We start from the raw sequence: 16,457 nt of genomic DNA on the forward strand, positions 1-16,457 counted from the left end.
TATTATTTAGAACATGTATCAGTTTTGAAATCACAAAACATTTATTCAGAAGTTTAGACTATCAGAAATTTACTCTAAATGTAAAAATTTCCAAGACTAAGGAGTCACTGATTGAATGCAGATTTTATTCTGCAGATTTTCCTTAAATATTAGAAAAAAACTGATCTGACGTTTCATAAAGTGAGAATGACTAATTTTTGGAGTGCAACATTAGAGAAAGTGGAGCAGGATGGCACTGGGAGTTCTTTTCCAGTATATGGCAGTGCCTTTGAATGATTCCTTCTGTGCGTCAGAAATCTGGAGCAAGAGCAGCAATTAGGGAAGATCGTCACATTCACTAAAGGTTTAGGAGGGAGGGTAAAGGATACAGGAAATGGGGAGGAGGGAGGTGAGACAAGAGGAAGGTTAAGCAGGGCACATCCTGAAGAGATAATCCCCATGCACACATGACATCATCCTCCTGTAACATACATATATAGGGAATGGCCACAGCAGCCCTCATAGTTCACTCACATTCAAAGCCAGCTGAAGGGAAGAGAAGGCTCCAAAGAGAGCCCCCTTCAGTGTCTTTCTGGCTTTCGTGGACTTGGCTTGGTAGAAAACTGAAGGATATAATGGCAGGAATGAAAATCCAGCTGGTCTGCATGATACTCCTGGCTTTCAGCTCCTGGGGGCTATGCTCAGGTAAGCTCAGCTGCTTTTCACAACTCCCTGGAGTGATTTCTTTTGCAGCGTGTTGCTGCTTAAGTTAATGAATCCAAGAGAAGAGTTTCTTCCACTTACTCAGAATTTGCCTTATTTATAGTAATAGAAACTGTGAATCCATCATTCTCTGTGTTCATAAGAATAGGAAAGGTTATTTTCCCTTTTTAAATCTGCAAAGTAACAAAAGGGATTTCAGTGAAGCACCGCATGCCCTCCTTTGCAATAGAGAAGGTAGAGAAAAGCAAACAAATATAAAACTTTGAATTAGGTTGGTCATTGTCTAAGAGGACAGAAGCTGTGCCTGTCAACATGCAAATTCATTGTTAAAATTCATTCCATTTAAAATGCTTTCCTTTCATCCTTATTCTCTTAGGAAGCTGTGGCTTGTCCCTTTTCCTTTTTTGTAATTGTTGCCAAATTATTTTTTAACTGCATATGTGAGAATACATACAATAAAAATTGATGAATGAATGAAATATTATTTATAAAATTATTTCTAGAAACATGCAAAATCTTCCTAGTCCTTTTCAAAAAGTATAGTTTATAGTCCATGTGACAAACAGGCATGATATTAATATTATTGCTTGGGTTTTTTCATGTTGTATAAGTTGATAGAAAATTTAATTGGAAAATTGTTATTTTTATATTATTGGAAAAATTTAACTAGAGAGTGTTTTGCATATGATAGTTAAAGAGAAGCCAAATTCTAATATGTCAATAATCTGCCTAGAAAATAATACTTAAATTTAAAGAAGTAACATAGAATATTATGACTGCAATATGCTTCAATCAATATTTGAAAAATAATTAGATAAATGGAAAATGGGACAAATGAAGCAAAAATCATTTAAACCCATTTTATGCTTTTATATCATAAATATGGCATTGAATTATTAAATTCAAATTTATAATATTTATTTTAGATATGAGCTAAAATCCAGAAGAATATACGGATGTAATTTATGCTAAAAAATATGTTTTTTTTAGAAAAGGACCTTGAATTTCTAATTTTGCAAATCTTTAGTAAGAAAAATACCAACGTTCCCATCATTATGAATTCATCAAATAGAGGAGGTTAAAGTTTTACTTAGGAGGATGCGGTAGTAGATTGTTAATGAAACACTGTGCATAATAGCTCCTGATATTACCTGCTGCTAGAAGCCCAGAATTTATGAAGATTTTGGTGTACTTTGTTCAAAAATGACTAATGGAATTTGTCATTTCTTTTGAAAAACATATTACATCTCTAATAAATAGAGAGAAAAAATATATAGTATAATTTATTTCCCAGATGCAATTCATAAATAATGTTACCAGGTATATTTCTCTTTCAAACGAATATCTAATAAAAGGAAGATAGAGCCATTTTTAATTTCTGCCTTGTTTTTTCACAACGTGGTCAGTGAATATGAACTAAGTCACCTTATTACAATGTTCTGCAAAATTTCTCTATTACTTTGTGGTATTTTCTAAATTTTTCTTCTCTAGTGAATGTTCACTAGTGGAAACTTGGAAACATTGTTCTAAATAATTCAGAGATCCATTTTCAATACAACTTTACATATGCTGATGGACAGCTCCATTTTGCTTAAACAATTTCCTTATTCCCCTGTGATAAAGTTGTAGTGTATCTATAATTCAAAATTTTTGTTTAAAGTAGAAAACAATTCTTTCAAAAAGAGTTTTGTAAAACAGCATCTCTAGTGAAATAAATTTCAGAATCCCTTTTATTCTAAAATTATCAGTACAAAATTCCCTTTGATTTTGTCTTGAAAAAGACTCTTGTACTCATATTTTCCTTATGCTATTTATTAAGCATCAGTATGGAAATAGCATAAACCTTTGCTGGTAAAAATAAGCAACTGTAAAATGTTTGATGAAATCTATATTGTACAATACATTCAAATATTTTTACTGATATTCAAACATTGAACAACACCATACCATAAGTAGTTCTCTTAGCAAATAGTCATATCCTTATCTTCTGAGAAGTGCTTCTTCTATCCTAGCTGCCTGTCAGCTTAAAATTAAATTATAACTTTCTATTTTTCTGAATACCATTTTAAAGAACATAAATACATAGAAAAGACACAAAACCTCTATGACTAATTTTTTAAATGAATTTTAAACCTGTAAGAACAATATTATATGATGTGTGATTATATAGTAAACATGTGGTTTTGATTTTGCTCAGATTCTGAAGAGGAAATGAAAGCATTGGAAGCAGATTTATTGACAAATATGCATACATCAAAGGTAATATTTTTTTCTTTTCTTGAGCCCAGGGTTAAAGAATATATGAGTTTTATTATAGATATGGTGTTGTTTTCTTATAGTAATAATTTCCCATCAAGACAGAAAACTCCCATGTGAGGCATTTCCTTTTCTGAGAAACTTCTTTGAGTTTTAAGGAGCTATGAGTGTGGACATGGCAGGAAAAGAAACTACAATGAATATCAATCAGCATATTGCAATTTAAATTTAGTAGTCACATATAACTTACGTAGTCTTGAAAATATATTAAAAGAAATTGTTTCCATCCTTATTAGATTGTATGTGATGAAAGGTATATTGGCCTCAAGTTCAATACCTAAATGAAACCTATGTGAACTTTTTGCTCCTTTAATTCTATTCTGGGAAAATAAAGTAGGTTTTCTCAATTAAAAATGACTGTTCATGACAACTTGTGAGGGAAACGTGCTAGAGAGGAGAAATCAATAGACTGCCAAACAGCAATGTTGAGATCAAATCCTGAAATTGTTATTGATGAACTAATTGATCTTAAACAATTGGGTGGGTTGACATGACTTAACTTTGTTTCTTTATATTTATATACAATGATTAGGGTTTATGATATTAAAGAAATTTATGGTTCTACAATGTACTTAAAAACTATACTCTTTAGTCTAGCAGAAGTGTCATCTGTACCTGCTAATTGTTTGATCAAACCAAGTAAACTTTGTATCCTGAGCCCTATCAATCTTTTCTTGGTATGGAGACAGCAAGCTTTCTAGTTTTCAACCTTCACCTACAAATACATCTCAATTAGAAGATGTCTAGGGGCTGGGGATTTAGCTCAGTGGTTTGGGCACCTGCCTTGCAAGTGCAAGGTCCCAAGTTAGATCCCCAGTACCAAAAAAAACAAAAACAAAAAAAAGTCTGATTACCATGCTACCATACAATGTGAGCGACTCAATCATTCAATCAGTGTGTATCTAAGTGTGTATTCAGGATACAGGTTTCCAATCAAAAGATATCTCTCAAGGAAAAATATGTAAGTGTGATAATCACTTGGTGAAATCATGGTTATAGCACTATTGTACCAAAATTGAGGATTCACTGGGTTATGGCAAGGAATTAAGCACTGATTCCTTTCTAAAGTCTGAGGTAATACTCATTCTGAATCTAGTTCTGCCTTCTCATCATTCTTTCCTATTTGGATGGACATGTTTTAGGAACAACAATCCCAAGTGTACAAGTAAGACTATGTTATGTTTGATAGTGGGTAAAAGGGAAAAAAATGGTCATTTTTGTTTGTGTTTGAGTATAAGGCATTATTATCTCAAAATGAACATTTTCTGCTGTGTTAATTAAAAGATAGTTTCAGAGAATTTAAAGCCACATGTACTTTCAAGGTGGCCCGGATCCACAAAAATTGATTGTATTCTAACCAAATGCCTCCATTATTTGGTAGATCTTGTATCAGAAACAATCAAATATCAGGGCTGGGGATTTAGTTCAGTGGTTGCTCTGCCTGCCTTGCAGGTACAAGTTCCTGAGCTTGATCCCCGGTTCCAAACAAACAAACAAACAAACAAAAAACCCCCAAAATGATCAAATTGAATTTAGCCATCAAAAGTTAAAGATTAAACTTTTTACTGTATGTTAAGAGATACTTCCCTGTATGGCTACAGTCTCTTCAACTCAAAATTAATCTCTGTTTGAAAATAAATTAGATTAGAAGAAATTGGTTCCTTGATATATATTTTATTCCTATAGTTTCAAAGGTACATTGATATATAAGGGTGCTAAATAGTCTTCAAAATGTGATATAGTTTTGGGAGTGCTAATTTGAGAACATATGAGAATGGAGTTAAGATTACTTTTCTGGTGAAGAAACTGCAAAGAAAAAGTAATTCCAGTATGGGATGATTTCACTTTTTCTTTTAAGAGAAATACATTGCAAAAATTTAGATAGATTTTTTTTTCTGTTTTATTCAATCATAGGAAGTACCTCTCATACAAATTAGGTAGAAAAACAGTTGAATTCCAATGCTTCCTTTTAAATGAGATAAATAAGATGCAGTCTATGATAAGTAGGTACCTAACACTATAATTACTCTATTTCTTTTTTACATGTATTTTCTGAATGATTCTGAGTCATTTCTGTTCACATGTAAGGTTTATGTTTTTAAAACTTTAAAAATATTTTAAAATTGCATTACCCATTTTTTAAGAGTTCCACCTGTACAAATTATATCGATTAACATTTTGTGACAGCTTTCCCCTTAGCTTGCTTTTAATTTTAGCTCAAGGTATTATAAATAACAGCCATAAATTTGAAAAGTATATTTATCTAAAAATATATTTTTCTATATGGATTCTAGTACAGGCATCTACCTAATGATCTTTCCAGGTTAATAAAAAATAATTCTATGTATTTTCACCGGAATTTATTTTTCTTCATAGCTAACTCATGTCAATACTGTTTGAATGTAATGCATCAAGGAAGTTTACATCCAGATCTACATTCAGATTTCTCCATAGCTTGCTGTCCCGAAGTATTTGAAATGCAACTTTTGCTATATGTTACACACCCACATATACTTGGACCAATTTTTAAACATTATATTGTCTCCTGTTAGGTTTTCTGTTCATTGTTTTCCTCTTAATTCATCACTAATTACTGCAGTATTTTAATGTTGGGTAGAATTAGTCCTTCCACTATTTTTTAATTTTTCAAACTTTTCTTGATTATTCTTGCACCCCCATCTTTCCAAATTAATTTTATAATTATGTTGCCAAATTCTCTTTTACACCTTCCAGTCTCCCCATATTTTAAAACTTGTTATTAATTTGCAATTTCATTATAGTTTCATAGTAATTGTGGGACAATTGTCATTTGATATTGTTATTGATTCTTCCCATGATTTCTTTGTGGTCATTTATATCCTGTTTTTAATAACTTTGAGGAAAAAAATTCATTCAACCCTTCTATGCTTTTTGATGTTTTTGTTAAATTTTGTTAATTTTGCAATTAACTTGCAATCTGCTACCCTATTTCTTATTAATAATTGTTGACATGTAGAAAAGTTGTTGACTATGCTAATTATACTTCGGACAAATCTTATTAGAAAAGAAAGATAATTCCACTAAACATTTTAATTTACAAATAAATAAATTGGTCAGCTATGACACTGCTCATAACAACTACTAATGTGTGAAATATTAAGTGACCTCACATTGCTGTAACTGTCCAATTTCATTAGTATCTTCTTAATTTCTGCTTCATTAGACACTAACCTAAAATATGATAAAGAAATAAGTGTTTTTTTTAATATTTAGTGTTCTCATCTAATATGTACATTATATATGTAAACCAATTGTCATTTTTCTTGTTTACTCTTTTTGGCTGTGTGTGTGCATGTGTGTGTGTGTAACTTTATTGCACTGTATTAAAAAGAGGATATATGGGTAGTCATTAAATTAATAATACTGTACTTATTATATAAGAGTAACAACTAGACCCTCAAGTATACCTGTTGAACACAATAGAGATTTACTTTGTTTCTATAGCACAAGTTTAAATTGCAACATCATTTTTTTTCTGTATTTCAGATCAGTAAAGCAAGTGTTCCCTCTTGGAAAATGACCCTGCTGAATGTTTGCAGTCTTATAAATAACCTGAACAGCCAACCTGAGGAAGCAGGAGAGATTCATGAAGAAGAGCTTGTAACAAGAAGGAAACTCCCCATTGTTTTAGATGGCTTTAGCTTGGAAGCAATGCTGACAATATACCAGCTGCAAAAAATCTGTCACAGCAGGGCCTTTCAACACTGGGAGGTAAAACAAAAATAAAATATCACTCTAATCATGGTTATACTAATTAACTCACATTTGTACTGGTTTTTGCATTATGATCATATGATAACAGGAAGACTCATAAATATTAAAAAGAATAAATGTGTTGCGGTCAACATTCCTTCAAATCTACAAAGTATCCTTTTCAAATATTTGGAAGTTAGCAAAATGGTTTTTCTTCAGTCTCAGCAATGAAGTCTATTATAAGGCAGATTTGATCCTTTTGCTTTTTGTGCTAAATGGGTGACATACTTAGGCAACCTTTGTTGATGGTAGTGCTGGTGGAATGTCTAAGAAATTTAAGGAACTCAAAATGTTTTCTTAAAAATACAGTCATGTGTGCTTATGCAAACACACGACACAAAGGTTTCCAAAAAAACAGTAATAAAACAAAAAAAGTTTCAATTTGTGTTTGAATATATTAGGCAAATAAAGGTACATGTATTTATTTCTATAAAAATATGATATATGGCTCTATATCATCACCCCAATTTTATTTACAATTTTAATATTTCCAAGTATATGAAGATTTTTTGAAGCTATTGATTTTTAATATATCTAGTAAATAACTATTTTTAAAATTTATACAAAATATATATGCCATGAATATATATCACTATCATTCCTATTTTGTTTGGGACCACTGTGCACTGTTTCTTTATAGATAAACAGACATGAATGATTGTGTGTGTCTATCTATCTTCTTATTTTAATTGGGTAGGTAGATTTCAGGCATTCTTAGTAGCTAAATTAGGACCATCACAACAAGAGAGTCAAATTCTACAATACAGAAATATAGTAAGCTGGATGATTCCCTTATATGAAATAGTACATTGATGACTTCCTATTTTGGCTTGAAAATGTTTGTGGAATTTTAAAAATAAATTTTATTGGTATATTTTAGGTATACATAATAACATTCACCATGTGGAATTTGTTCTTGTACATGATACATCTTGCTTCTTCTTTTTTTCCCTCTTTTCCTCCCCTCCCTTCAACCCTTCTTCCCCTCTTTATTTACAAAAGTTTCATTTCCATATTTTCCTTCTATTCTTTTCTTTTTCTTTTCCCTTCCTTCCTTTGTAATATTTAAAATAATTGAATAATGAAATTTGACTTGTGCTATTTAATATCTAGAGACAGCTATTTAGAATCAAAAAATTATTTGAAAGAATCTAATGATTTTTCCCTGCATTCATGCAATCTAGACATATAGCAGCAAATTTATGAATAAACGTAACAGTGAAGTGGTCAGAATATTTAGTCCTACCCTGATGGTTATCTGTAGCCATCAAAGTTATATTTATCCATAATCCCAGTGTGGCTGTTCTGAATCTCAATCCACTGTTCTGAAGCAGATGTTTTCCATTTTGGATACACAGCTTAAATTCTGATGTATAAGACATTATCTCTTATGTGTATCCAAAGTTATGTTCAGTTCCCCAAATACTAGCTCTAACTTAACTCTTCATCTCTCTGACTGAAGAAATAGGAAACCATGACTTTAATAAAAGACTAAGCTTAATATAGACCTACCTTTAAAATAAAAACATTTGCAACAATTAGTAATCTGAGAGTCATTAGAAATAATGTACTTGAAAACATTTTATAATTACTATATTACCTTAAATGGTAATATGTTGCTCTAAAAGATGATTAAAGATTTAGAAAATATGATAATATTTTGAGGCTAAAGAAGGAAAGAAAAGAAGAGAAAAAAATGCTTGAAAAAAAGAAAGCAAAAAATATTTTAAAAATTTCCCAATAGGGGAAATTGTTGTTTTCAGATTAACTTCCAAGGGAAATTTGCTCCACATTATATATTCTGAGTTGACTATGGCTCTGAAGACCTGAGGGTTGCTTCCTTGTTAATGTAACAAAGTAGTGACTCCACATAGGTCCTGTGGAATGGAGAAAATGCATGCAGAACGTCTCATGTTTATTCTATCTGGTAAACGAAATGATGCTTTCCAGATGAAAAGTCAAAAAAGACTAGTTTTAATTTTACTTGCTATACTGTTCATCCTTTAATTTTAATTCCAGCTAAATGGTTTACTCTTAAAAATATTGTTTAGGTCAATAAAACTTGAAAATACACATTTTAATTTAGGGAAATGTCAATTACATCTTATTTATCCAAAAAAAAAAAACCTCAACAAACTATTGTGCAGATAAATCGAGTGCACATAAGATTGGAACTTTTGCTATTTTAAATGTTATTGAGTGATTTAAAAATAAAATGATAATATTCTAAGCATAGTACAAGTAATTACAGATTATGCACAGAGAAAGTAAAGATTAAGAAACTAGATTGCCTGACAGTAGCTGGTTTTTCCTCTCTGAAATTGAATACTTGTTGGTTGAAATGAAATACTTGGTGATAGATGTTATTCAGCTGCATTATAATTTAAGTGTCAGTATTAGTTATAGAGACCTCAAAGTTTTGAAGATAATCATAATTTAAGGAGATCTTAGCCATTTAAATAGAGTTTTCACATATGTGGATATCTACAATGACTAAATTAGGCAAATCCAGGCATTCCTCTCTATGATTGAAAAAAATGGGTGTTTGGGTCCTTCAAGTCAAATTTATAATTGATTTAATTGAAAATAAAATCTTTTTAACTTTTCAACCAAACTTAGTTTATCAGATACAATACTATATTTGTTTTGTTATATATTTCATTTCATTTTGGTCTTTCTATTATAAATCAAGGATTAAATATTTGATGTGTTCTTTCAATTAAGAGATTAGCTTGATGCTTCATGGCATTCTACAATTTTTAAAAACACTTACCCTGATGAATTAGGAAGGAATTGAGTCCAAAGCATGTCTGATTCCGTCTCAACCATTTGAAACCTATCCAGTCTTTCACAAAACAATTTTTTGATCCTACATGTGCTCCACTATCTAAATATCAAATAAGATAAAATGTAGAAAAATAATCTAACATGCAAAATTTTATGCATGGAACCTTCATTCATGTTCATTCTATGTTACAGATGATTCAGGAAGATATTCTTGAGAATGGAAATGACAAAAATGAGAAGGAAGAAATCATAAAGAGAAAAATCCCTTACATTCTGAAAAGACAGCTGTATGAAAATAAATCCAGAAGACCTTATATACTCAAAAGAAGTTCTTACTACTACTAAAAAGATAAATACTTTATACATGCTTGTGATTTATCATTATTTAAATATCTAATTATATTTGTGTGAAAATATGACAACATGTTTATTTGGTCTCTTCTATACCTGTAGTTTACTAGATGTGTTTTTGTTCTGGATTAATATAAAATGGACTAAATGTTTTCAAATAAATCTAGATCTTGAGCATGATGTGTTACATATACTTGGAGTAGATATTAATCACGCTACACATAAAATATTTTGTGATCTTTTTCAAAACAGATCATGAGTTGTTTAAACATTCAAAATGTATGGCATTTTATATGCAATTAGAAGGGATTATAACAACATATGATAGAAAAGTTTAACCAACATATTATTAGCCAAAATCATAGTAACAACAATTCTTATTATTTGACTGTTTTATTGTATGGAGAGAAATACATCCTCTTTTCCAAGACTTACTTATGCACCTTTCAGATGTAAGGAAAGCTACTGTGGTAAAATAGGACCATTCGAAGGATGATTAATAATCCATTGTCTATTATGCTATTTTAGTGAATGAACTTCAAGTGAATGTTTTGTCTGTTAAATGAGTTTGATAGCTAATAAAATGACAACGAGTCATCAGAACCATATGCTTCTCTGCATATTTACTTCCTTTAGAAGAGTGACCAACAAACCAAAGTGGACAGTTGTTATATGTAGAAAGATATTTTAATCCTGAATATAATAGATTTATTTTTAGTATCATTAAAGTATTTTAATTTTTTTTTTTGGTACCAGGGATCGAACTCATGACCTTGCACTTCCAAGGCAGGCAGTGGCACCACTGAGCTAAATCCCTGGCTAATTACAGTATTTGTGTAATTAATATTTTTCCTGATTGGGAGGGCATATTTGAAGCAAAAATTTTAATTCAAATAACCTCTATTAAATTTCCTCTATCATACGTATAGACTAATAAGCCCTTACAGCCTTTACATCTCACTGTTAGTAGTGACTTTTTTGATTATGTCTGTTCTGGGGCGTGGAGTGGGGGTCTGTGTCTAGGAAGATCTCACCTCACAAGACTGCAGCCTAATCCATTGTCTTCTCTGAAGGGTAAAATCACAGTTCAAGTGGTTAAGTAACCTTAGAACGTCACATGCTTTTGATGAGCTTGTTCTTTTCGTTTGTTTAATTCTACTCTCCATAAGTTAAGAGCAGCTCACAGATCCCTGAGTTTTACCTGGGAAACCCTGACTTTTCAGTAGCACCATCTCACCCTCTTGTGATATCCCATTGCCTCAACCAGCACTTTTTTGTTGTTTTTGGTACCAGGGATCAAACTCGGGTCCTTGTGCTTTAGAGGCAGGCAGCAGAACCACTGAGCTAAGTTCCCTGCCCTCAACCAGCTTTTAATTAGCAACCTTGGCCAAGTTATTTAAGCCTTCTGTTTCTCACCTATAAAATGTAGATAACAAGGGCCGGGGATTTAGCTCAGTGGTTTCACCGCCTGCTGTACAAGCGCAAGGACTGGAGTTCGATCCCTGGTACCCTGGTACCCACCCCCCCCAAAATGTAGATAACAAGGGGATTTGAGGGAAGATAAAATGGGCTGATATACACATACATAATGTTTAGCCTCAGACCTGAAACAGTAAAAACACACTGAACTGAACAGTTATTATTAGTTATCAGTCTCTTTTATGAAGAAATAGCTATCAGATGGTATACTTCCCTCTTTACTTCATTAGCCAACACAATCTCAACCCTCCTAGGTCATACACCAACACCAATAGGCTATATAATCCAATATCCACCATCTTCTATCCCCTTAACCATTTGCATTACTTTGCTCTGAACTCATGGTCATTGTTTTCCTAAACTTTTTCAACTATCAATTGATTTCCTTTCCCCTTCACAACATGGAATCTGGAAACAAAGTACATGTTATAATCATTTCTATACCACTTTTCCCTTTTAAAAAACTACAGATATTTTAAAACAGTGAGCATAACATAATTTATTTTTTACACTCCAAACTTTTACCCCAATTTCTTTTCATAAAATCATTTTATCTACTCTGTTTGAACAACTGTTCTCTCTAGTTACTTCATTAACCTTGAGGACCTTTGCGTACCTGTACAAAATCTATCCAATAATGTTCCTTCAGAGTTCCTGAACATCTATTACTTCCATAATAAATATTGATCCACTTCATCTCAATCATTAACTTCCATGGTCATACTATACAACTTATTATTATTTTTTTGCAATTTTTAAATTAAGTTTATTGGTACTTATCACTATTAATAAAGTCAATGGTTAATCCTTACAAAATCTCCTTCTTAAGCACTCTAGTCTCTAAACATCATCTTTGCTTTCCATTTCACCTAACCTATTACAATCTAACATTCATGATTCAGTCTAATCCATTGAAACTCTTTATCCTTAGTCACCTTTCATTTTCTTCTTTTCTTGGCATGGATTCTATAGTGCAAAAGTACAATCACTTTCTTGTTACCTTTGACTTCCTGTCCTGTCTCACAGGTATAACTCAATACATGATGGATTAACCTCAAATTTCCCCTGATTCTGACCTTATCTGAGCAGCTTAATATACCTGCAGAAAGCACACAACCTTATTGAGGTCACATTTAAAATTTTTGATCACAGATTTGTTTTGTTTCTTTCAGTATTGAGGAAAAGAGGCCTTTGTACTGATCTACATATCTGAACTCATTTATTTATTTACTGTTTTTATTTTGAAGCAAGGTCTTGCTCTCTCTCAGGCTGGGCTCAAACTTTTGATCACCTGCCTCAGCTGGCTCGATCTTAGATCTTAAGTGTTCCCTTAGTAATCTCCAAAGTTTCTTACATATTTCCCTAATAAATTTGTTTCTCATGTTCACTGATGCTTGTTTCATATCTTCCTTTCTTTCTTGAACTGTAACACCATTCATTCTCTTCATTTTTATCTCAAAAATTTACAAAATAAGAATAAAATTGTCATCCTTTTCCCTTTCACCGAATATAACAAGCAACCTGCACCTATTCCCCATTCTTCTCCCCTTCCATTTCAAAAGAACTGTCCCTTCTCTTCTCAGGCACTTCTTCAAACACTTGTCTAAGTGAATGGTCCCAAATCTGGTTCAAGATAAGAACCTAATAGTCATTCTTAACTTTTTTCTCTAATATACATCTTCAGTGAAATTCATTAAGAAGTTTCTTTGTTTTCAATATACAGCTCAAATCTATTTGATTCTTGGCCATGTTCTCCATTATTGCTCCAAGTTTTCATCCACCCCTGTGGACTTCTAGTCTGTCTTCCTAGTATCATTTTTATCCATCTACATCTTCATAATATAAAACCTTTAAACATTATAAACTACACATCCTTCTCCAATTCTGATGATGAACTTCTGGATTCTGGTTCAGCATATAAGAAACTTGGAATTGACCACTCCATCCCAACAACAATAAAAAGCTGAACAAACTAAAACTCAATGGCACTTTTTAAATGTATAAAGAAAGAAACATCACAGGGAAAACTATTATCCCTGAAACTGTAGAGATTGGCAGGTAAAGACTTTTCTGAGAATAACATGATAAGAAACCTGAATTGCTATTAAAAACTTACTGATAGCTCAATGTGGGCAAGTAGGAGAGTTAAAATCGCTGGGGTATTCAGTATTCAGGGGAATCTCGTGCTTTTGTAAATTTTGCCTTCAGGAGCTCAACTTTTTTAAAAAAGTGAATACAGGAGGAAAATATTCTTGTACCTCTGGAAGGGGTAGGAGAAAAAGAAAGCATTTTAATGTACATCAGGGCATTGCTAGTCTAACCAAAGTCTATCCTTAAGAAAATTATTTAAAAAAAGGATCACCTGCTGGGATTTTATCAGAGCCTAACTGATTTGGCAGAAGGGAAATAGTCAACTGCAGTTCTTTGTATCTGTTCTTTCCCCACCGAAGGTGGCTGTGAAGGTGTGAATAGAAAAAAATGTGAACTTAACAATCTAGACCTCCAGTCTTACTAAACACCTGAGTCTTGATCATCAGACTACATGATGCTCCCCCACACACATATTCTTCATAACTCAGCATCATACTTCTAAAGGCCTACTTAAGTCAATAGCCTTTACTCAGGACATCATGTTATGTTATTGAAAAAAAAATATTAAGACATACAAGGTCAAACAACAACAACAAAAACCAAAAACAGTTCAAAGAGACAGAGCAAGTACAAGAACTTGACTTAGATATGGCATGAGTATTGAATTTACAGAGCACAGCTTAGGAATTTAAAATACCTGTGATTAATATGCTAAGGGTTTTAATGGATGAAACAGGAAGCATGCTAGGATGTAAGGATAATGTAAGCATATTATTTTCAAACTATAGACAATCAAGGAAAATAGATTATAAAAGAAGCCAAATGAGACAAAAATATCTTATAGAGGAACAGAAATAAGAATTACACTTGAATTCTCAGAAAATTTATAAACAAAAAGAAAATTAAATGAAATATTTGAAGTGTTCAGAGAAAAAAGAAAAGTAAAAAAACTACCAACCTAGAACACTGTGTCATGTGAAATTACCGTACAAAGAAAGATGAAGGAGTAATTAAAACTTTTATCAGATGAAGAAAAATTTAGGAAATTTGTTACCAGTAGACCTGCCTTGGGAGAAATGTGAAGAAGTATTCTAGACAGAGAAAAAAATGATATAGTTCAGAAACTCAAATGTACATGAGAAGAGTATGAAAGGAGAAATATGTGTATTTATATAGAAATTATTTTTATTCTTAAATGACATCAAAATATGTTCCCAATAATAATTGTAAGTAGCAATGCACTTGATTTTATATATATATAGAGAGAGAGAGAGAGAGAGAGAGGGAGTCATTTGATCAAGGATGGGACACATGATACATATATAACAATGGTCTGATAATATTATATCACCTAGTGAGAGTTATACACAAAGTATGTACTTACCTACACAAGATTTTCTCAACATTTGAAATATCAGTTCATCACTTTGACCAGCTAATGAAGAAAAATAAAACCATGACCATATCAGTATGTGGGGGAAAAGCGTTTGACAAAATATATTACCTATTCATAATTTTTAAAAGAGCTCTGAGTATACTAATAAAAGCCAGGATGATCTTGAGCTTGATAAAGAATATCTACAAAAAAATATAGCTAATGTTATACTTAATGGGGTGAAAGTTGAAGGTTTCCCATGAAGATAAAGAAAAAGGGTGAGGATGTTTTCTCTCCCAGTGTATTTTCAACACAGTACTGGACAAACAATAAGTCAAAAAAAAAAAAAAAGAAAGAACGTACAGATTGAAAAGAAAGAAATGAAATTGTCATTGTTTACTTGAGCTTAGCTAGAGTTTAAAATCTCTTAGCTAAATTTGTCCTTCAAATTGCCTGTATCTTCTTACAGCTAAGACTGGAGAAACTTATGACAAAATATCAGACTTATAGATAACCTCTATCAATAAAAGAGTCTAAGACTCACTATTTCAGTTTCTAAGTATGACTTTCTCCCCAACCTGTCCTTCCATTCCAATGTGTTCATGCTCAGCTTATACACGCTCTAATTTCTTTAAAATTTTGTTTATTTTTGCCTAGAGGCTGCCAAACTCCAAGCAGTCATACAAATGGAACCAATGACAAATGTGCTAGACTGCTTTTATCAGGATCCACCAATTATGACCTTGTAAACAGGTCATAATTAACTGCTAAATTACAATATGATTTCTATGTCAGATTCTGAGGTCCCTTGGACCTTCTCCTCTTTGTGAGAGGCTCTTAATAGTTCCTCCCAGTGGAAACACTTGTTGGCTATATTCATAGCAATCCTGCTGAGTTTGTTATTTGGCCCACATATTCTTAACTGTTTCTTTGGCTTTATCTCCTCCAGACTCAAAGCTATATGCCTACTCAAGATGACAATGGCTGTCGCCTATGGAGGACATTTAGATAGACCCTCTGTAGTGTAACTCTGACTGCTGATCACAACTACAACCCTCTTCAGCCGGAAGCAGCCAGAGAGGTCTTTGCCCTTTGCCCACTCACAGCAGTTAGGAGTGCTTCTTCAGAGAGGGAGGGGATTATTGTGGATAGATAAGTTAGATATTCTGTAGGCAGTTTGACAGGGCCATCCAGTGAGGGGCCAGCATGCAGAACAAACAAGGCATGCCCTGAAGGCCAGCACTGTAAAAGAAGAGAAACTGCCACACCCACGTGGTTCCCCTAAGGATGAATAGCGGTGATTAATATTCTAAATAGGTATCAATCACCTGGGTGGGGGACCAAGATCTTCCAAGAAAGATCCCTGACCCACCCCTTACCACTGAAAATCCTTGCTCATTCCTTGTACACTTCCTACTTGACTTGTTTCTCCATTTGATCCCCATTTAATCAATATTACCTAAGCAATTATACTTGTCATAATCTTGGTTGTTCATAGTTTTGTCCACCTTGTGATCTCTCATTGGATCAATATTACCTAAGCGACTGTACCTGTAATCTCACG

General features: G+C 32.5%; 1 protein-coding gene across 1 annotated transcript; it reads left to right on the plus strand.

Moving 5' to 3' along the window:
* The first annotated feature begins 251 nt into the window (after positions 1-251).
* On the plus strand, positions 252-10,551 carry Nts (neurotensin). Its single transcript, XM_004867536.3, has 4 exons — positions 252-684; positions 2,900-2,961; positions 6,544-6,768; positions 9,790-10,551. The coding sequence occupies exons 1-4, from the start codon at positions 483-485 to the stop codon at positions 9,940-9,942; spliced, it is 642 nt and encodes a 213-aa protein (XP_004867593.1). The 5' UTR covers positions 252-482; the 3' UTR covers positions 9,943-10,551.
* The last annotated feature ends 5,906 nt before the right edge of the window (positions 10,552-16,457 follow it).

The sequence above is a fragment of the Heterocephalus glaber genome, unplaced genomic scaffold, assembly GCF_053883595.1.
Source record: "Heterocephalus glaber isolate CG9 unplaced genomic scaffold, H.glaber_assembly_v1.0 deba00001572, whole genome shotgun sequence".
In the NCBI taxonomy this organism is placed as follows: Eukaryota; Metazoa; Chordata; class Mammalia; order Rodentia; family Bathyergidae; genus Heterocephalus; species Heterocephalus glaber.

Bases quoted from the DNA above. Each gene is read 5' to 3' on its own strand.
- Nts (XM_004867536.3), top strand. From the start codon at position 483: ATGGCCACAGCAGCCCTCATAGTTCACTCACATTCAAAGCCAGCTGAA. The intron at 2,962-6,543 runs GTAATATTTTTT...TCTGTATTTCAG, and splicing joins CAAATATGCATACATCAAAG to ATCAGTAAAGCAAGTGTTCC. The intron at 6,769-9,789 runs GTAAAACAAAAA...TCTATGTTACAG, and splicing joins GGGCCTTTCAACACTGGGAG to ATGATTCAGGAAGATATTCT.